Source organism: Heterodontus francisci, chromosome 23 (assembly GCF_036365525.1).
Source record: "Heterodontus francisci isolate sHetFra1 chromosome 23, sHetFra1.hap1, whole genome shotgun sequence".
NCBI lineage: Eukaryota > Metazoa > Chordata > Chondrichthyes > Heterodontiformes > Heterodontidae > Heterodontus > Heterodontus francisci.
This window is the reverse complement of record NC_090393.1, coordinates 47,588,190-47,610,555: the sequence shown is the minus strand read 5'-3', so window position 1 is coordinate 47,610,555 and position 22,366 is coordinate 47,588,190. Positions and strand designations below refer to the sequence as shown.

Sequence of the window (22,366 nt, the reverse complement as noted above, 5' to 3'; positions counted from 1 at the left end):
ATTATTTTATTTCGTTCTCCCCCTCCTCATTCTCTTCTGAAGGCGGTGACTCTTGCTGAGTGATAGTTTCTCCCCTGTGGGCACCTCTCTGGTATCTTTTCCAATTGACCGCTCTTTATGTTCCAGCACAGAAAGTGACTATTTGACACAGGGAGGCAGGCTAGAGAAAGCTGTTCCCGTTCTCACCAGTGGCCCCTATGCATACAGTGTATAGCCAGGATGTTAGTACTGACAAACCTGCTAACCGCACTGAGAATTCAACCTGTCACTTTTGAAGTCAGTAGCTGACTCATCCTTATGTTATGACATCCTGATGTCACTCAGTAAGAGTGTGTTTACTTCATTTTTTCTTTTGATTGATTATCTCATCCTGATGAGAGACTGTGCGCTGAATTTTTGCCGCGGAGGCAGGAAACACGAGCTGGGTTTGTATTTGGGTCAGAAACCCGCCTCTGGTGCAAAACTGATTAAAGTTAAGACTTTTTGCGTGGGGAAGCACTTAATTGATACGGAGACAGGTTTCCGGTGCACTTACAGCCAGTGGGGGCAGGAATGGAGGTGGATCAGGTGAAGTGTGGAACTCATTTAGACTCCCCATGGCAGCTGTCACTGAGGCTGCTGATTGGCCTGAAGTGGAGATCTGCAGATTTGAACCCGGTTCGAAGGCTCCATGTTTGTGGAGTAGAAAAGACCAAGAGAGTCACCAGAGATTGCCTTGTTACCTGATGTCCAGACGATGTGCTCGGAAGAAGTGAGTGAAGAGGACAATACCCTTTGATTGAGAAAACTGTAACATATAACTGTGGGGTGAGGGGTTTTCAAGTGTCTTCGTAAGTTAATGGGAAATACCTTTCTTTTTAATTTAGTGTATTAGCTACCTACTAAGTACTGTTTAGTTAACGTTGATTTTTAGTTTAGTTGTATTAGTAAAAGTCTTAAAATGTGAAATGTTGTCACATGATTCTTTAATCGGTCTGGGGCGTTCATGTCTCTTGTCTTAAAGTTAACGGTCTCGACTGAGGTCATAACAGGCTCAAGGCCGAACTTCTGGGCCCCAAAACGGGCCTAGCCTAATTTCTACATGACTTGAATCATATTTTCATGTCCCACCGCCTGCTGCCAATTTTCCTGTTGCTACATGTTTGAAGAGATATTTTAACTTTTAACAAGCATTGCATCTGCTGTTATTTTAGCAGTCGTAAGTACTGCTTATTACTATTAAGTCTTTACAGAGGAGATTGTCACAGATGCACAACAGCAGGACAAAGGCATGAAACAGTTGTTAGTTTCCACAGTAAAATTGGTTTGAAATTGAACCCTGGAAAGGATTTCTTCCAGGAGCTGGAGTATGATGTGTTGTCATCTCTACTAAACATGCAAAACCTTTTGTGGAATTTAAATGTGGTGTAAAATGAAGGCTCTTTAAATGGTCATCTGATCCCCAATTAAGGAAATCATCAACTTATTAACCAAGCTGTAATGAACTTAACTTCACAATGAATGGATATTAAATAACGTTATAAGAGGTGAACTACAATGAGCCAAAGAATTAACCAGATTGCATACATTTTTAACAGTCATCAAACAGTCGAGACTAAGTTGACAAAAGGGAAAGCTAATTCCCTGAAGAAGACCTGGGAGTTTGCTTCTTCAGGTGACATGCCATCGCTGGACTTCTATTAGTTGATTGTTTTAAAAGAGAAACTGGATTGTTGGTGGGACCAGGTTGTAATTTGTAGAACAAGGCCACAGCAGTGCAACAGATTAAAAGCAACAGCACAGAATTGTCCCACAGTTACTTCCAGTTCCATCTACTTAGCTCATGATAAATATCCCAATGTGTTTTATGTTGAATTAAGGGACCACAAGCTGATTTGCACACACATCTGATCCTTTGTGTAGCCAGCCTGTGATAAGATCGATTCCCATTTAAATTCACCCCTCCTAGCTGTCTGCTGTTATTTTTAGGGCAGATATTTCCCCTAGTAAAGACTCTGTTTCGTTGAAAGTCACTTGATTAGGTAAAACTGAATCCATAGTTTGTTTTGTCTTTCTTAACATCAAGCTGCTTGTTTCTGAGTTCAGCTGTGTTTTGCAGACATTTCACTGTAGTTGACTGAATTTAGCTGTGTTGATTTGATTTGATGGGGCTTGGCATACTTCTACCTCAGCTATCAATCATAATGTGTTATCATCAGGAACTCCAAAAGCACTGAGTAAATCCATGCCAAGACATTAATAAGTTGTGTAACACTCAATGATACCCAGTGAAAAAATAAAGGACTCAAAAAAGAATATTTTAAAAAAAGAAATAAAGTTGGCGCCTACATAAAAATGTTATTTTGTGCCTGTGAGCTGTTTATCCAGGGTTGCTGGGCAGTGGTAAGTAAAGGGAAGCTCATTTAGAAGGTACAATAATCTTAGGGTAAATGTATTTCAGTCATTACGTCACCTTCTAGCTTCTGTTTTTTTTTCTGCCATTGTGCCAGTTGTTCTAATTCTTTTCTCCGTCCCTGCACCAGTACACTCACAGAGGGCCAATCCCACTACTTCACGTGTTTCAAAGAAGAGGAGGGCCTATGGGGACATGCCAGGCAAGCCAGACTGCACTAAAGGTTCTCTATGCCCACTAGCCGTTACCCCCGCATCTACATACGGAGGTGAACAAGCCTCCCTTTGGCAGATAGTTAGTCCAGGTGGAGGTTCTTATTCCCAAAGGAAACTGGAACTGAAATTTGTTAATGTCTGACTAACCGCAATGTTGGATGCTTCCTCAGGAGCACCTAAATCATACTTTCAGTGGTACTATGTAAAAGATATGGTAGAATAGTCTGATTGGCAATACCCACCAAGGTGCCAAGCACCCTCTGTGCAGGAAGTGACAAAACAACAGCAACAACAATTTGTATGCATGTAACACCTTTAACATAATAAAACATCCCAAGGCACTACACAGGAGAGGTATGAAACAAAAGTGACACCAAGCTACATAAGACAATATTAGGGCATTAGGGAGGGAATTCCAGAGCTTAGGCCTTGGCAGCTGAAGGCCTGGGTACCAGTGGTGGTGCGATTAAAATTGAGGATGTCCAAAGGGCTAGAATTTGAGGAGTGCAGATATCTCGGAGGATTGTGGGGCTGGAGGAGATGAATGAGATAGGGAGGGGCGAGGCCAAGGAGGGACTTTTAAACAAGGATGAGAATTTTAAAATCGAGGCATTGCTGAACAGGGAGCCAGTGTAGGTCACTAAGCACAGGGGTGAGAGATGAACAAGACTCGGTGCAAGTTAGGACAAGACACTGGGTTTTGGATGACCTCAAGTTTACAAAGGGTAGAATGTGGGAGGCTGGCCAGGAATGTATTGGAATAGTCAAGACTAGAAGTACAAAGGCATGGATGTGGGTTTTAGCAGCAGATGAGCTGAGATGGGCTGGAGTCAGGCAATATAATGGAGGAGGAAATAGGCAGTCTTAGTAGTGGTCCGGATATGTGGTCGGAAGCTCTTTTCAGGGTCAGACATTACACCATGGCTGCGAATGGTCTGGTTCAGTCTCACAGTTGCTAGGGAGTGGAGTTTGTGGCAAGAGCCAAAGACAATGGCTTTGGTCTTCCCAATATTTAATTGGAGGAAATTCCTGTTCATTCAGTACTGGATGTTAAACAAGTAGTCTGTCAACTTAGGGACAGGGTAGGTGTCAAGGGTAGGTGGTGGTGAGGTAGAGCTGGGTGTCATCAGCATCCATATGGAAATTGACACTGTTTTCAGATGATGTCGCTGGGGGTGCAGCATGTAGTTGAGAAATAGGAGGGGGCAAAGGATAGATCCTGTGGGGACACCAGAGGTAATGGTGTGGGAGCAGGAAGAGAAGCCGTTGCAGGTGATTCTCTGGCTACGGGTGGGTAGATAAGAATGCAATCAGGCAAGTGCAGTCCCACCCAGCTGGAGAACGATGGAGAGGCGTTGGAGGGGGATCATGTGATCAACTGTGTCAAAGGCCGCAGACAGGTCGAGAAGGATGAGGAGGGATAATTTACTTTTGTTACAGGCATGTAGGATGCCATTTGTGACTTTGACAAAAAGCTGTTTTGGTACTATAGCAGGGGCAGAAACCTGATTGGAGGGATTCAAACATGGAGTTCTGGGAAAGATGGGCATGCTTTGGGAGGTGGCAAAGCAATGACTTTGGAGAGAAAATGGAGGTTCGAGATGGGGTGGTAGTTTGCAAGGATGGAGGGGTCAAGTGTTGTTTTTTTGAGGAGAGGGGTATTGATAGCAGATTTGAAGAAGAGGGGCTCAGCACCTGAGGAGAGATAATTATTAACAATATCAGCTAACATGGAAGGAAAGTTGGGTGGTTAGCAGTTTAGTAGGAAAAAGGGTCAAGGGAGCAGGAGAATGATCTCATGGACAAGGTAAGTGCTGAGAGGGCATAAGGGGTGATAAGAGAGAAACTAGAGAATGAAACAGTTCAGGGCTAAGGCAGCAGGGAGCTTTAGAGAAAGTTTGGAAGGGAGGGAAGTAGCAGAAGAAGCTGATTGGATGGTCTCAGTCTTGGTGACAAAGAAATTCATGAGCTCCTCGCACTTCTTGTTAGAGTCTGTTAGAGGTGAGGGCAGAGGAGACGGGGAAGAGGGATTTAGAAGATGGTTTGCAGTAGGGAAAAGAAGCCAGGGATTACCTTTGCATTCCAAGATGATCCTGGAATAGTGAGCAGTTTTCGCAGACGAGATCAGGACCTGATAATGTTTTATGTGGTCCAGCCAGATCTGGTGGTGAATGGCTAAACCAGTTGTCCACCATATCATATTATGCCGACCATAATGCCTATCTATACTAATCCCACCTGCCTGCATTAATTCCATATCCCTCTATGCCTTGCTCATTCAAGTACCTGTCCAGATGCTTCTTAAATGTCGTTACTGTTCCAACCTCCACCACCTCCTCTGGCAACTCATTCCAGATACCCACTATTCTTTGTGTGAAAAATTTACCCCTTGGATCTCCTTTAAACCTCCTCCCTCTAGTTTTAGTCACCACTACCATGGGAAACAGACTCTGGCTATCGACCCTACTATGCCTCTCATAATTCTATATACCTCTATCATGTCCCCTCTCAGCCTCCTTCACTCCAGGGAAAACAGACCCAGCCTATCCAATCTCTCTTTATAACTCAAGCCCTCCAAACCAGGCAACATCCTTGCGAATCTTTTCTGAACCCTCTCTAGCTTAATCACATCTTTCCTGTAGTGCGGCGACCAGAACTGCACACAGTACGCCAAGTGCGGCCTACCCAACGTTATGTACGACTGTAACATGACATCCCAACTCTTGTACTCAATGCCTCGGCGGATGAAGGTGAGCATGCCATATGCCTTCTTCACCACCCTGTCTACCTGCGTTGCCACTTTCAGGGAACTATGTACTTGCATCCCAAGGTCTCTCTGCTCAACAACACTCCCCAGGGCCCTGCCATTCACTGTATATATCCTGCCCTGGTTTAACTTCCCAAAATGCATCACTTCGCACTTGTCTGCGTTAAATTCCATTTGCCAATCTCTTGCCCACTTTCCCAGTTGATCTATATCCTGTTGGAACCTTAGACAACCTTCTTCACTGTCCACTATACCACCAATTTTGGTGTCATCTGCAAACTTACTAATCATGCCCCCTACATTCTTATCCAAGTCATTAATATATATGACAAGCAACAGAGGGCCCAGCACCGATCCCCGTGGCTCACCACTGGTCACCAGGTTCCAATCTGAAAAACAACCCTCCAGTACCACCCTCTGCCTCCTATCACCAAGCCAATTTTGTATCCAATTGTCTAGCTCAACCTGGATCCCATGTGTTCGAACCTTCTGGAACAGCCTACCATGTGGGACCTTGTCAAAGGCCTTGCTAAAGTCCATGTAGACAACGTCCACCGCCCTGCCCTCGTCAATCCTCTTGGTCACCTCCGCAAAAAACTCAATCACATTCGTGAGACATGATTTCCCACGCACAAAGCCATGCTGACTATCCCTAATCAGACCTTGCCTTTCCAAATGCATATAAATCCTGTCTCTCAGAATCCCTTCCAATAACTTTCCCATCACTGATGTAAGGCTCACCGGCCTGTAGTTCCCTGGCTTATCATTGCTGCCCTTCTTAAATAAAGGCACAACATTAGCTATCCTCCAGTCTTCCAGTACCTCACTCATGACTAACGATGATACAAAAATCTCTGCCAGGGCCCCAGCAATCTCCTCCCTTGCTTCCCATAGCATCCTAGGATACACCTGGTCAGGGCCTGGGGATTTATCCACCTTAATGTGCGTCAAAACCTCCAACACCTCCTCCTTTGTAATGTTGATATGCTCCAGGATATCGCTGTTCCCTCCCTTGAACTCACTAGCTTCCATGACCTTCTCCACGGTAAATACAAACGAGAAGTATTCATTTAAGACCTCGTCCATTTCCCGTGGCTCCACACATAGATTACCACACTGATCCTTAAGCGGACCTACTCTCTCCCTTTTACTCTTAATATACTTACAGAATCTTTTAGGATTCTTCTTTATCTTATCTGCCAGGGAAATCTCATGGCCCCTTTTCGCCCTCCTAATTTCCTCCTTAAGTGTACTCCTACATCCCTTATACTCCTCGAGGGACTCGCTTGATCCCAGCTGCCTATACCTGACATATGCCTCCTTCTTTGTCCTGACCAGACCCTCAATATCCCTCGTCAACCAAGGTTCCCTAAACTCGCCAGCCTTGCCCTTCAATCTAACAGGAACATGCCGGCCTTGAACTCTTCCAATCTCACTTTTATAAGCGTCCCACTTGCCAGTCGTCCCTTTACCTGTAAACAGCCTCTCCTAATTAACATTTGAGAATTCCTGTCTGATGCCATCAAAATTAGCCTTCCCCCAATTGGTTGCTGCCTCATGCCTGGGTTTTCTTTCCCTTCATTTTTGCCCGTGGTTTTATGGCCTTCTTCCCCTTTCAGTTTTGACAAGGCTGCTACTAGGTTGAGATGCCTTTTGAGCCTCACGCAAGACTTTCAGAATTGTTGCCTGCCTTTAATTGTCCCTATCTCTTTAAATTTCATTTCCACACAGTTTTCCACTCCTTTTGGAATCTACACGTGGAACTTTGCTTTCTAATTTGACTTCAGAAAACTGGGTGCATTTAAGTCTATCTAAAGTCCACTTCTATCCATATCTGGAAACCAATGGCTCGGTGCTCCCCCTCCCCACCCCCACCCCCAACCTCCCTACAGGAAAGGCAGGTCCAGATTTTTACCTTGCAGCAGATCCCAACCCTTTGGGAGCCCCTATCAGATGCTATCAAATGAAGGTGCACACCATTTAAAAATACATTTCTAATCTCTTGTCAATCAGTTTGAGTTGCTGGGAAATGGAAAGGCTTTTGAATCTCTCAACTAATCTACAGTGTCTCTTCTCAGGCAGTAAATGGGAAGTTCTGTGTATCTTTGATTGCATTAATTCTCAATTTCTCTCATGTACATCTGTGCTCATTGATGTGGTTCCTTGAGTGGGTGGATAGGAGCCTGACAATTCATGGTGCACAGTGTTGGATTTGCTCCAATTCTTTGACAGGGAATTGAGGCTGCGGTAAATGGCTGGCATCAATATCCAAGGATAGATTCAACAATTGTTGCTGCATCTTAAACCATTTGTTTGAAGGTGCCAGAATACTTCAGCTGTCGTACAAAGTAAGTGCTTGTTGACCCTTTTCACCATGTGTTCCCTATAAATGTTCTAGGACATGTATCATATTTAAGTCTCCGCCATGGCTCACTGGTAGCACTCTCCCCTCTGAGTCAGACAGTCATGCATTCAAGACTCACAATGAAGACTTTAGTACATAATCCTGGCTGACATTCCAGTATTGAGAAAGCACTGTACTGTCAAGGGTGTTACTATTTTGGGTGAGACATTAAACCAAGGCCCCATCACCCCTCTCAGGTGGATGTAAAGGATCACATAGCACTATACGAAGTAGAGCAGGTGAGTTCTCCCTGGTGTCCTGACCAATATTTATCCCTCAACTGAAACAGATTATTTAGTCATTAACTTCTGCTTTTTTGTGGGACCTTGCTGTGCGCAAATTGGCTGGCTGCCACGTTCACATTACAACAGTGACAACAACACTGCAAAAGTACTTCCAATACAGGTAGAGCACTTTTGGATGCCTTGAGGTTGTGAAAGGTGAAAGGCTACACCCCTTGGTGGCATAGTGGCGCAACAGTTAGCACTGCAATCTCACAGCTCCAGTGACCTGGGTTCGGTTCTGAGTACTGCCTGTGTGGAGTTTGCAAGTTCTCCCTGTGACTGTGCGGGTCCCCTCTGGGTGCTCCAGTTTCCTCCCGCATACCAAAGACCTACGAGTTGATAGGTAAATTGGCCATTATAAAAATTGCCCCTAGTATAGGTAGGTGGTTGGAGAATTGGGGGAAGGTGGGGATGTGAGGGGAAATGGGATCAATGTAGGATTAGTATAAATGGGTGGTTGATGATTGGTGTGGGCTGAAGGGTCTGTTTCAGTGCTGCATCTGACTCTATAAAATATAAGTTCTTTCTTTTAGGACAGATTTGTTTGGTATCCAAAAGCTTTATTACTTTTTTGTAGTATATTATTTCCAGCAATGCTCATAGGTGGTTTGTGTCAGAAGCCTTTTGCTAGTGTTGTACATAGTGCAGGCCACTGGCCAGTTGTTAAAGATGATAGATGGGATGTTGGGTAATATGTTTCCTGCTCACGGTGGTGTCCTGGAACTCATTCCTAGTTGCCTTTGGAAGTCAGAAAGGAAATTCCCAGATTTCTTTTCCCTCCTGAGTAAATGTTTTTTCACCTATCAAATTGGTTTTTTAAAAATCATTTTAGACAACACAATTAGATCACCCCTCAATCTTCTGTACTCAAGGGAATACAAGCCAAATTTATATAACATGTCCTTATACATTAACCCATTTAGCCTTTGCATCATTCTGCTGAATCTGCACTGCACCTCCTCCAGTCTCAATATATCCTTCCTGAGAAGCAGGGCCCAGAACTGAACACAACTCCAGATGGGTCTGACCAAACCTCTGTACAATTGAAAGAAAACTTCCTCCCCTTTATATTCTAACCCCTTGAGATAAATGCCAACATTCCATTAGCCTTTCTGATTGCTTTTTGCACCTGTCCGCTCACTTTTAGTGATTTGTACACATGCACACACAATTCTCTTTGTTCTTCTACAGTTCCCACTTTCTCACCATTTAGAAAATACTCTGATTTGTCTTTCTTGGATCCAAAGTGGATGACTTCACACTTCTCCACATTGAACTTCATCTCACTTTGTGCCTTTCGGCTCCCATGTGCACTTCTTTGCCTCCCAATGTAGTGTCATCTGCAGACTCCAATATACAACTTTCTTTTTCTTTATCCATTGTTAAGTATGATGAAGAGCTGAGGCCCTCTTACAGATCCTTAGGAAACACCAATTCTCACATGCCACCAATCCAGAGTATGTACCATTTATCCCTAATCTGTCTCTTACCTCCCAACAACTTTCCAACCTATAAGAATAACAGAACATAAGAAATAGGAGCAGGAGTAGACCATTTGCTCTGCTATTCAATAAAATCATGGCTGATCTTCAACCTCATGTTATATGAGTGTCTCCAATTCGGTATTTCATTTTGCTAATAATCTCTCATGCAGAACCTTATCAAATACCTTCTGAAAATTCATTTATATTCTGGAAATCCAAACTCATCCCTTATCCACTATTCCAGTATCTTCCTAAAAAAAAATCCAACTAAGTTAATCATGCATGACATACACTTCACTAAAGACCTGCTACCCAATCCGAACCCAATGGGACCTGACGACATGTGTCGGGTTCGGGTCAGGTTGGGTCGCTCTTCCGGGTCGGGCCTTCGGGCTCGGGTCGGGTTGGGCCGGTTCCGAGTCTGGGTTGGACACACACACAAGAATTGCAGGTAAGTGTTTAAAGGAAAGAAAACTTACCTGACCTGCGAGTCCGGGACGTCAAGCAGGGAAACTCTGAGTCTGCGCAGTGAGCATCTCTATGATGTCATCACGCTCATGCTGCAGCTTCCTGACGATTGGGAGTCGGAAGGTAGGTAAAGGGAACATTCCGGTGGTCAGGTCGGGGTGGGTTGGGCTTGAGTTGGGTTGGGCTCGGGGGGAAAATGGTGGGACTCGGGTTGGGTCAGGCTTGGGCCCGATGTGGTTCTGTTGGGTTCGGGTCGGGTTTTTTTTTGTGACTTGAGCAGGCCTTTACCCTTCACAAATCCATGCTGACTCTCTCTGATCAGCCGAAATGTGGCCAAGTGCTCAGTCACAATGACAGATTCTAGTAATTTCCTTGCAATGCAATTGATGTTAGGCTGACAGGTCTACCTGAGGGCACCTGTGGAACCTTACTCCAATATGCCTTTACAGCCTTCGGGAAAGGAAGGCAGAATATTGGGGGGGGGGGGGAAACATTAAAATATTTAAACTACAGGTTTAGTTCTAGATCAGTTTATCTTTTGGTACATATATGCTTAATAAAGAAAAATAAACGTCAAAACTATTTGTTACTGACTTTTTTTGTTGTGTCGAGTGAAACATGACCGCATTGTATTTCAGCACAGTGTCCTCCTCACATTGTTGTGTCACTTAACACTGCATTAAATTTAATGCAGATATTCACAAAGTGATGTGCTGCATTTAATTCTGCCCCTCAACATGTTCTCACAGCTGGAGTTGCAGATTGCAATTGGGAAAGGGTCCAACAACATTTTGGAGCAGACATGCTGGTTTTAAGTACACAGAGACCAATGATGAAAAGCACAGTGAATGAACTGTAAAGTGTAATAGTTTGCCAACCAGTAGTCATTTAGTAGTACAGAACTTGAGTATTGCTGAAAATAGAGACATTATGTCGAAGCTTTTCATCTTGCACTCATCAGGACAATCTGCAAGAATACCAATGTAAGAGAAAACAACAACTTTATACTGTATGAGAAGAGAGTACTGATTGGTTGGCAAGTGAACTGAGATTGGTAGAGGCGTTGCCATGGAGAATGCACCAGTTTATGGTGACTGACGGTTAGCTGCCAATCTTTGTTTGAAATTTAAACCAGGCAGCTTGACTCTGATCGGTCAAGGAATTGCCCTGAGTAATGAGCCAGCAAATGGCTGTCACTTATTTTATTTAGTTCATGCTCTTTCTGTCTGCAAAGAACAGAGCCCTGTGTATTAATATATGTAGCTTCCGGTACATTAAAATGTGCCACACTGACAATTTTAAATTGGCTGTCAGCGTAATTCTTAGCACACTGAGAATTATTTAATAAATGTTGTCCAATTGCGTTTGCCAACTATTAAAAATAGCAAGTGCTGTGGTAGATTATGGTGGTTGGCCACCCTGCCATACATGTGTTAGCTATGTATCATGCATATAAAGGGGAACATGTGTCATATATGTGTAAAGGGAACATATTGTCAATTCCTTTTCTTGGGATGTGTTGTACAAACCTAAGGATTACTGAGTTCTGCAATCACCGAGGAAACTCTTGCTCCACCACATGTTCTGCTCATGTAGATATGGACATCCTCAGGCTGGACCAGCTCGTCCTTGTACTGAAGCAGCATTCCCCGCATGAGCCAGCTCCACTGTTCTATGTGAAATAAGTGTTTTATTTAAAATAAAAGCATGCTGTCCACTGCCAAAGATAACATTATTCTAATTTTAAAAATGTGGCGAGTTTAAAATATGTTTTATTTCAGGTGCCATTACACAGTCATTTAATCCAATTACTCCAAAAGATATTTTGGACCCAACTCACAGGAGCTGTCAGTAGCTCTGTTAATTAGTGCTTTGTTCCTGGCACCATCATCTTCCCTGTTAACTCTCTTCACTCTGCCTTTGTGCTTCTTCTGCAGTCTCTTAAGACTAATTGTGACAGTTTTATGATAAATGCTGTTTCTTTTAAGCACTTTCTTTCCTGTGATTTTTTTTTTCCCTTCTCTGACTCCTTTTATCTATCTGTCCTTTTCTGACGCATCTTTTTCTTTCAGTTCAAAGCAACTGATCTTTGCCTTATGGAGCTGAGTATATTGTACAACTCCCATTCCATCATGGATGGGAGGCCATCTGTAAAAAACAGGGCACAGTACTGCACAATGGTGGATTCGAGTCTGCGTTGCATAGTGCTCCCAGAGCTGACAGGCTTTTCCACAACGCCAGTGTCTTGTAGTGGCACAAAACAGAGTTTCGTTCAGGTGAGGGGCCAGGTGCCTAAAGACCCACGCCCTGACATTGATCACCATTTTCAGGAAAGGAGTTGGAGAAAATGGGCAAATTTTTGATCTGCTACCTCAAAAATCAGAAGTGGCCAGGGATAGCAGTTCGGCACTGACGCAGAAAATGTTTAATTAAGCAGCAATTTTCTGGATTTGGCCCTGTTTAATAACTGAGCACTTACACATATGCAAAGGAAACAGTTACTTAAAGAGCTTCTCTGTAAATGTAGTTTTCAAGAGGTAATCTCAAAGGCCTTTGATGTGCCAACTTATCTATGCTCTTTGAGAGCCATTTGGGCTTATCTTCCCTTTGCACTGGGCTCACATTGACAGGCAATGTTCTCAGTGTGTGATACAGAATGTGTCTCACAGCTTCATCAGTCGTACACTCTTTTGTTAGTGAAGTCTCCATTCTCAGTACTGAATTTCTGACTTTTCCTTAGCCTTCGAGCTGCAGTATATTTCCTTAAAACTCTCTGAGGGCTAAATTGGATAGCCTTCGAAAACAGGCGCGGGGATCGCGATACATTGGGTTACGGGGAGAAGGCAGGGGAATGGCATTAGGTGAATTGCTCATTCAGAGAGCAGGTGCGGACATGATGGGCCAAATGGCCTCCTTCTCCACTTAAAAGTTCTGTGATTCTGCATGAGTGACCCACGCTTGTTCAATGTATTGCAGGCAATGCACCAACTTTGTGCTGCCTGCTCAGTTGAATGATTTCTGTGTGCAGTCAGCATTAACTGTGCTGTTCATTGGCTGCATGCATCAGCAGGGAGCCCAAAATTGGAACTTCCTGGCACCAATTAAAGCTAGCCTGCACTTCTTAAAGGAGAGGTGTATTGTGGCTGGAGCAGGAGTTGGCAGTCTGAATCTGACTGGAAGCAGTGAAGAATGGCACAGCATGGGAGAAAGATTTTCTGGACACTGTACTGGAGGAGGAGGTAGGAAAAGGAGAGGTGTCCTGTATTAAGCAGGCTGCCAGGAGGCCCTCCAGACGCAGGTGAGAAGGCAGTGGGAGCACATAGCCGTGGAGGTCCATTCCAGCAGTCAAGCCCTGAGGACCTGGATGTGGTGCTGCAAGAAAGTCAATGACTTCACACAAATGGTAAGGCCAGTGACTGCATCTTCAAATGCAACACCAGCCTCAGACACTGCTTAAATCACCACACCCCCTTCACCTATCTACTAGAAATTTCCATCAGTCAGGAATCACTGCTTCACCTCAGCCTCACACAATTAGCACTGCTGTAAGTCACACACCCACATCTCACAGCTTGCACACATTGCCAGCTATTCAAATATAATGGCCACATCAGCCAAACAGATTGCACGGCACTCACTGACACACTTCCCTGTCTCTTGCAGGACAAGGCGGCACATAGCCAGAGGCAGCAGGAGCAATCAAGAGGAACAGGGGCACATGCATGTCCTAACCCCTATGGAGAAGACAGTGCCTGCCTGCAATGCCCATTGCTGAGACCGTAGTCAGGGGCAGATCTGAATCCATTGAAGATAACAGTATCCTCATACCTAATCCTCTTTCTCAGATCCCACTTTCCCCTTATTTCTCTCTGTCTTCTGATTTACACGTTACAGATGGTGTAAGCATCCACCTCTTCCTTCCCCCTCTACACGCACCACAACCCTACCCTTATGCCTTTTTCCTTTCTGATACACAAGAGATCCAATCTGGCTGGGTAATGGAGGAACATCAACAAGGGAGTGATGATGAAGACACAGCACCATCACTTAATTTCACACTCACAGACACCAGCTCAGATACTGACACATGCGTGTAATTTAGAGGATAGATTAAAGGTGGAATCTGAACGTGGTGAGACACCAGACATGAGTGAGCTGCAGGCAGGGCAGGAGACAAGGATAGTGCCGGTACCATCTCACTGGGGAGTGAAATCGCACATGGTTTCTGCTGTAGAGGACTCAGGTGAGCACTTTGATGGGGCAGCCTACAGAGGAATGTTGATGGGTATGTGCAACAGAATGCTTGGTGCGTTAGGAAGCCTGCCAAAAAGGCTTCCTCTCTCAGGACAATAACATTTATCATCCCACCCCTGTCACCCTTGCCATTGCCTGCCAGCCAGGCAGCTCAGACTGCTGCCACTGTGGCCAAGATGGTACATCTGCAGACGTGCTTTCTAGTCCCAGAACTGCTCGAGGCCATTATCCAAGGCCATCTGCAGTCTGCTACATTGAAAGTCGGCAGCCTTCCACCAGCCATGCTACAACTATTGGGTAGCACTGCATAGGAGCATTAGGATAGGCAAATGAACATATAAAACAGGCACTGAGTAAATGTGCAAGGGTGACTAGTTGACTTTTGAATGTATTATGGCATGATTTCATTCATAGTTTTGGTTTGGATTGTGTATTTTATGGTGGCTTTTATCCTAGCATTGTGGGCAAGCAGACACTGTGATGGCCGGTAATCCTTGTTGGCCTGTAGCCACCCTTTGGTTTGCCATGGTGGCTCAAATGCAGCTGGCAACAATGGACTGCTGCAGAATGAAGGCATCATGATGGATATCAGGACACCAGGCATTGACCTGCATGATACGATGCGTATGGTCACACACCAGCTGGTCAGTGAGAGATTGGAATCTCTTCTGCTTGACATGCGGTGCCCAAAAAAACAATCTGTGTGCAGTCAATGACACCCTGCACCATGGGGAAACTTCTAATTCTAGCAAAGCCTTGCGCTTGCTCTGCCTGCTTTGTCTCTGGCAAGAGAAAATGAAATGTAGTTAGCTCTCAGTGAATAGAGAGCATCAGTGACCTCCCTTATACCACAATCAGCTTATACTTTGTACACAAGACTTAAACCCAGAGCCTTCTGACTTAGAGGCAAGAATGCTGCCAACTGAGCTACAGCTACTTTATTACTACTGATTAATTAGGGATCTCTCTATATTCTGTGTGTGGACATAAAGGGGTAATTTTTCAACTTATTGCTCAGGCTTTGCAGATCAGTTGCCCATTATAGAAACCTGTCTGATTTTCACTCTCATTAATTTCTATAGTACCAAAAACTGATGTTTGACCTGCCTTCCAGGTGGGTGTTGAAGATCACATGGCACTACTTGAAAAGAAGTAGGGAAGTCTCCCTGATGTCCTGGCCAACATTCCTTCCTCAGCCAATAATAACAAGATAAACTAATTTAAATTATCATTCATTTCATTGCTCTTTATGGGACATTGCTGCCACAAGATGGCTGCCGGGTTTGCCAACACAACAAATCATTCCACAAAAGAAATCCAACAACAGGAGGAAAGGGTTGTGGGAACAGGTCAGGCCCATGAGTTTATGCCTACTGCTTCTGTGGAGGATAAACACCTACACGGATTGGTTGGGCTGAGTGGCCTGTTTCCGAGTTGTTGGGCTGGATTTTATGGGCACCCCTGAGGTGGGGTCAGAGTTGAGGGTGGGGGCGGGGGGTGCCTGTAGAATCGCAATGGGTGGCATGGGAGTGGAGGGCCCATCACCGCCGTGCAGCCAAGCTAAATCCCAGGGGTAGGACAGGCTGACGACGACCTTCCTGCTCAGAGGCCAATTCAGGCCCTTAAGTAACCTATTAACAGGATTTAGCCAGTAGTGGGGATGCCTCTGCCATGTGGGGAGGATGACTTGTAAAACGAGGTGCCCTCCCTGTGGGCTTGGAGTGTCCCTACCTCGTGGGCAATCTGTGGTCCACGGAGGACCCCAGATGGGAACCACCTTAAGCGCCCCCCCTTCCCCCTGGACTACATGACCAACACCCCCAATCCCCCTCGCCGGTGCCTTCTGAACTGGCCCTGGCAACCCCACTTCACTTACCTGAGTTCTGGGGTTCCTGCGCTGGGCTTGTGTCCAAGGCTTCTGCAGTACTGGCAGTGGCCACCGCTCCCAATACTGCTGAGCTGCCAGCTGATTGGCTGGCAGCTCTTGGAGGCGGGATCCCTGTCTTTAAAAGGCCGGGGATCCTGACTCGTAAATCTTAGATGCAAAAAGCCTGGAGGTTCACTCTGGGAGAGGGGGGCACAAAAAGGCCGAGACAGTGATCCCCCCACCTTTTCAACCTGATTTCAGCAGCCTCACCACCTTCACAAGATCCAGCCTGTCATTTCTATGACAAGGCCTGTGTAGATTCAAATATTTCTTTCCATTTTCAGATAACCTATTTCCGTTATCCATCAAAGGAACTCAGCCATTACGCCAGGTTCCACTGCATTCTGTTAAGTAACAAACTTAAAAATGTTTTCTTCTGACTAAGTACAGAAATGATCTTAAAATGCTGCATGCTCTAGAGAAGAAAAGTTGTGATTTAAATGCAACTGTCTTCATGAAAAAGCAATTGAGCAAATGTACTTTGTTTGTAAACATGAAGTGATGATAGGAATCTTGTTAAAGTACAATATTGTGTCAATTGAGCATGAAAGCATCAAAACTGAAAGAGTTTTTGCTTTTTGGTTCCTGGGATGGTCGGCACTGGCAAGGCCACATTTACCATACCTGGTTGCCTGGAGAAGCTGCAATCGGACTCTGAGCCGCTGTGGCACTTGTGATGATGGTGCTTCCACCATGGAGTCAGGGTGGGAATTCCAGGTTTTTGACCCAGCTGCAACGAAGGAAGTGTGACATATGTTCAAATCAGGGTGATGTGTGACTGAGAGGAGAACTTGGAGGGAATTGTGTTGCCACAAGACTGCTGTTCATGTTCCTCTTGTTGGTAAAGGTCATCGGGGTGGGAAGTGCTATTGAAGTGACCATGGTGAAGGGTTGGATATTGCGTCCGGTGGCAGGGTCACCAATCAAGCATTCTACATCCTCTGAGCCTGCCCTAAATATGTTTTTGTGCCCCGTTAAAGGAAATGACTCCATGTTCACACTGATAGGTGGTTCTCAAAACTTCAGTATAAGGAAACCACAGTTTTGATAATGACAGTAAATAAAAGCCATAAGGAGATTGACCATGAAATACCCTAATGGATAATCTCTTGTCTTTCCAGGAACCCAGACAATGATGTGAGGCCATGGTGTTATGTTGCTGAGTCTGAAGATGGTGTGTATTGGAAATACTGCGACATACCAACATGTCACAGTGAGTAGAAGCCACGTTTACTGGGCAGGCATTGAGACACCTCTGCATCCTTGTGTGTATAAATGTGTTTTAATGGTGTCGCTGCCTCATGTACAAAGACATTCTAGGTATGATTCTGCGATTCTGCTCTCCAGCAGAGGGGGCCACAATTACAGGGAGTATGGGTGAAGAATTAGGGCTACAATGATGTTGCCTCAATTCCCACCCATGCTGCTGTGAGTGCAACTTCCCTGCTGGTCATGCAAAATCATTGAATAACCCTTAATAAGTAGCTTTGGTTGAATTTTTAAATTTTAAAAATTTATTTATGGGATGTGGGCCCCACTGGCAAGACCAGTATTTATTGCCCATTCCTAATTGCCCTTGAAAAGGTGGTGGCAAGCTGCTTTCTTGAACTGCTGCAGTCCCTGTGGTGCAGATACTCCCATGGTGCTGTTAGATAGTGAGTTCCAGGATTTGAACCCAGCAGGCGGTGGAGGAATGGTGATATATTTCCAAATTAGGATGGTGTGTGACTTGGAGGAGAACTTAGAGGTGGTTGTATTCCCATGTGCCTGCTGCTGCTGTTCTTCTCAGTGTTAGAGGTTGCATGTTTGGGAGGTGCTGTTGAAGAAGCCTTGGTGCATAAGAGGGGAAGTTTTGCTTTGTAGATTCTCTGATGGCTTAGTTGGTCTGAGAACTGGCTAGAGTGGAATTGAGCAATGCAGACCAGCAACATTTCAGGTTCAATCCCCAGTTTGTGTTGCTTTACCGATCCTTAGCTCAGGTGGCATTTGGGAGAGTGAGAATTGGCTGCAGTACCATTGAGTCAGTCAGGTTACCGTCGCTGGAAAGTGCATGTGGGTAAACATCAGAAGAAGACAGAATACGGCTTGGCTTTGACACCTCAACCATCTGCTCGCACTCACTCATCAAAAATAGCCATTTGGGTAAGCTGCCCGATGGTGCCCATCACTCATGCACTATATGGTAAATTCGAAGATCCTGTTCCCTCAGTAGCAGCTGCACCCTTAGGGAGTGCCAATCAAGGTTACAGTGATACAGCCTCACATCTGCATAGGACTGTGGAACACACTGTTATATTCCAGTATGAGTTAGCTTCTTCTGAAAACAAGGGATAATGGAAAGCTTATTCTGCACTATCGACTTTAAAGTCCTGAATTTAACCATTTGTATCAAAGTAGAATTTACATGCAGTTGCAGTCAGTCAGGCTAATCCAGCATACCATAGTCACCACTGCTCCTCTGCCCTACCAGCTCCCATAGCTGATGTTCATTTTCGTTTCTCCATGCAAGTCTTTCTATATATATAGTCGCAGCATCTTATCTTTGGTCTTTCCCATCTAGGACGCATCCCATCACCTTCTAAGGATATCTTCCTTGAGCCATGGAGCACTCCATTGCTCAGACCAAAAAAATCCCTCAGAGGATCTACACACATCTACAAAAGGCTTGGGCCTGTTTTGACATGGCTCCATTGCAGAGAAAGATAAAGAAAGATTCAAGGGTGGCTGGTGAAGAGCATATTACAATATGGTGGGCTGGTACCAAATGGGTTCATGATCAGTTTTGCAGCTACATAGAAACTATCTTGGGAAAATCAAAAATAACCAATTAGTCAGTGCCATCATGGACTGAAAGAAATGTTATCATGATGTTACACCACAGAATTAATAGAAATACTTTTTTTGCTGACACTGGAGTGGGAATCAAACTGTTCAGCAACATTATAAATGCTTTTGTGAAAATGTTCTCCCTTTCACATCACTAGTGAGAGTATTAATGTGTTCTTTTAGAATCTATCAATTCTTTTAGAAGTAACGAACAAAGGAAAAATCTTAGCAAATGCATTTACAGTGCCACAACACACAGTGGACAGAGGGACATCTGCTGATGTGTTTGTGTGCTCTGTGTAGACGATATATGACGATGTTCATACTAATGGGTTCATAATTCAGATACCATCTCTACAAGTGCATGGAATGACACTGCAGAACTGGTTAGGATGAAACAGCCGGGGTGACTGTGCAGTCTGATCCTTCCAGCAGAAAGTGGCGCTTGTAGAGAGCAAATCTCAGGAAATCAAGGGTGGGCAGCCCAACAGTGTCTTGCAATAAAATCAATGGATGGAAGTATCGCCAGCTATGGGCCGCTGTGAACGCCATTTCCTGCTGGGACACTGGATCATGGATTCACCCATAACAGTCAGGATGTACTAAAATGGATTAAGAATTAATATCCTTAAAAAGGATAAGGGTGGATTAAGTCATATAATATTATCTAAGATATTGTGACCTTTAATTCATGAATACAGTGCTTTTTCTGCCAAAATGCATTGTTTTTTATAATTCAACTATGGTCTGTGTCTCATTAATATTACAGTGAATTTTTCTGGCATGGGTTTTATGGCCCAGTAACAATAGTAACATTTTACAGCTACTGTCGTGATGTAGAGTTATTGTAAAATATTTTTAAAAAAAATTATCTCCAAAAGTCAGGTCATGAAAGTATGGCTGGTGACTATTATTTTTGTATTTAACAAAGCTGTTTAACTTGTCCTGCTGTATTTCCACCTAGTTTCTTAGGGTATAATTAAACTGCTGGATGGTAGCTTGGAGGGTTGGTGTTATTAAGTTAATAACACACTACACCACCATGACCTCATGCACAGGATTCCAACGCACAACAACCTCCTGATTGCAACTGGCAATTTCCACACCCCGCCCCCCCCCCCAACCTATATTTTGTCCCTTACTTTCCAGGTGTCAGTACTTCAAGTGTTGTGCAATACACAAGAGAGCAATTGAGAAACCTACTCCTGAGCTTTTGCTACTTTGTAAATGTTGGGTCAGTGGTAGTATCCCAGCCTCGAAGTCAGAAGTTGCAAGGTTTAAACCCCACTCCAGCCATTGCAGAACGAAGCTCTGAATTCTAGGTTGATATCCAGTGGGATCCATGCATCCAGTAGATTTTGGGTAACTAACCCTCTCACCACCCTTCCTCCCTCCTCACATGGGTTGTGGGAGCCCCTAAACCCCGCCCCTGCTGCATAGACCAGTTATAAAGATGGTTGTGGCCTGCCAAACTATTAATCAACTTGCAAATCCTTCCACTCTTTCACACAGTTCTCCAAGGGAAGAATGTGATGATAGAAAAAATAACCAAAGGATGGCGGGTTATTACTTTCCCTCACTCTCAATGTCCTGGCTCCCCCCATTGGCTGGCAGCAATTTTAGGCATGGTGCTGTGTCCTATTAATTCCTGGCAGCTACTGTTCACCACTGTGCCTGTTTTTGTTTCTTTTTTTAAAAATGATGTCCTACATGTGTGCGAATTGAGATTGCTCTGCATTAGACATCACTGGTTGTGATTTAGTCTTTGGCAATGTTTATTAATATTGTAGTTGGAGGGGTTTGAACTCATAGTCTAGGCTGGCACGCAACACCCCCATCTCATCTCATTGCTATTTATGGGTTTTTGCTTTGCACAGAATGTCTGCCACGTTTGCCTCTGTAACAACAGTCACTGCGTTGCAAAAGTATTTCATTGTATATGGAGCACCTTGAGAAGCTTCTGATAGAAATTATGATATTTTAATGCAATTCCCTCTTTTCTTTCACTTTATTCTTTTTCTCTCTCTCTCTTCATACATATTTCTCGCACTCCCATTTCATGTTTCCCCATTTCCATTTTATTTCAAGTCATGATGGCTTTAGTTTGAATTAAAACAGTCACTATCTGTTACTGGCTACTGAGGTATTGAGGTGTTAGATGTGGTCCAATATTTTTTGATTTATTCAATATGTTTTAGATACCAGATTAATACAAACTATGCATTGGCTAACAACAGATTGCAACAGTGAAACAGTGAAAATGGGCAGATACCTCCTCCAACATACTCCACATATCTGGTTAGCATCCTTCCATCTACAAAAGATGATGGACATGCAGCAAACAATCCATTTAGGTGGGGTGTCTTCTCTTGGTGCACCTTTGCTGATGGCTGTGAAAGCCAATCCTTGACAGGCAGTTACTGCCACAAGTGCAGTGAAAATGGGCAGATATCTCCTCCAACATACGACACATATCTGCTACTCTCATTTGCATTAGAATAAATACTTCTTGGGAATCCTCAGCAATTTGCTCCTGTCTTGTCCTGAAGCCACATTCTTGTCCTGAGGTACAGTCCTTGGTGTCAGGAGTGGGGATGATCGCTGATGATTGTGCAATTGCAGCAGCATTCGTGACTCCTCAGATACTGAAGCAGTCCCTGTAGAAATGCAGCAAGACCAGGACCACGTGCAGGCTTGGGCTGATAAGTGGTAAGTAACATTCGTGCTACACAAATGCCAGGACCATCTCAAACAAGAGAGAATCTAACCATCTCCCCTTGACATTCAATGGTGTTACCATTGCTGAATCCCCCACTATCAATATCCTGGTGGTTACTATTGACCAGAAACTGAACTGGAGTAGCCATCTAGATACCATGCCTACAAGAGCAGGTCAGAGGCTAGGAATTCTGCAGAAAGTAACTCTCCTCCTGTCTCCCCAAAGCCTGTCCACCATCTACAAGGCACAAGTCAGGAGTGTGATGGAATACTGTCCACTTGCCTGGATGGGTGCAGCTCCAACAACACTCAAGAAGCTCGACACCATCCAGGACAAAGCAGCCAGCTTGATTGGCACCCCATCCACAAACATTCACTCCCTCCACCACCAATGCACAGTGGCAGCAGCATGTACCATCCTTAGACAGCACCATCCAAACCCACGACCTCTACCACCTAGAAGGACAATGGCAGCAGATACATGGGAACACCACCAAGTTCCCCTCCAAGCCACACACCATCCTGACTTGGAACTATATTGCCGTTCCGTCACTGTCACTGGGTCAAAATCCTGGAACTCCCTTCCTAACAGCATTGTGGGTATCCCTATCCCTATGTTTATGCCCG

The 22,366-nt window shown here is 44.5% G+C and overlaps 1 protein-coding gene across 2 annotated transcripts in view; it reads left to right on the top strand.

Annotated features, from left to right (window-relative positions):
• The window catches only part of kremen1 (kringle containing transmembrane protein 1), a 266,840-nt gene that overhangs the window by 140,484 nt on the left and 103,990 nt on the right, over window positions 1-22,366 (top strand). Inside the window, exon 3 of one of the 2 annotated variants that reach the window (XM_068055195.1) lies at window positions 17,317-17,408. The exons of the other annotated variant lie outside the window; for it this stretch is intronic. Within the exon in view, the coding sequence (XP_067911296.1) occupies window positions 17,317-17,408 (92 nt within the window). The remainder of the gene's footprint in view (window positions 1-17,316; window positions 17,409-22,366) is intronic. 2 annotated transcript variants of the gene reach the window in all.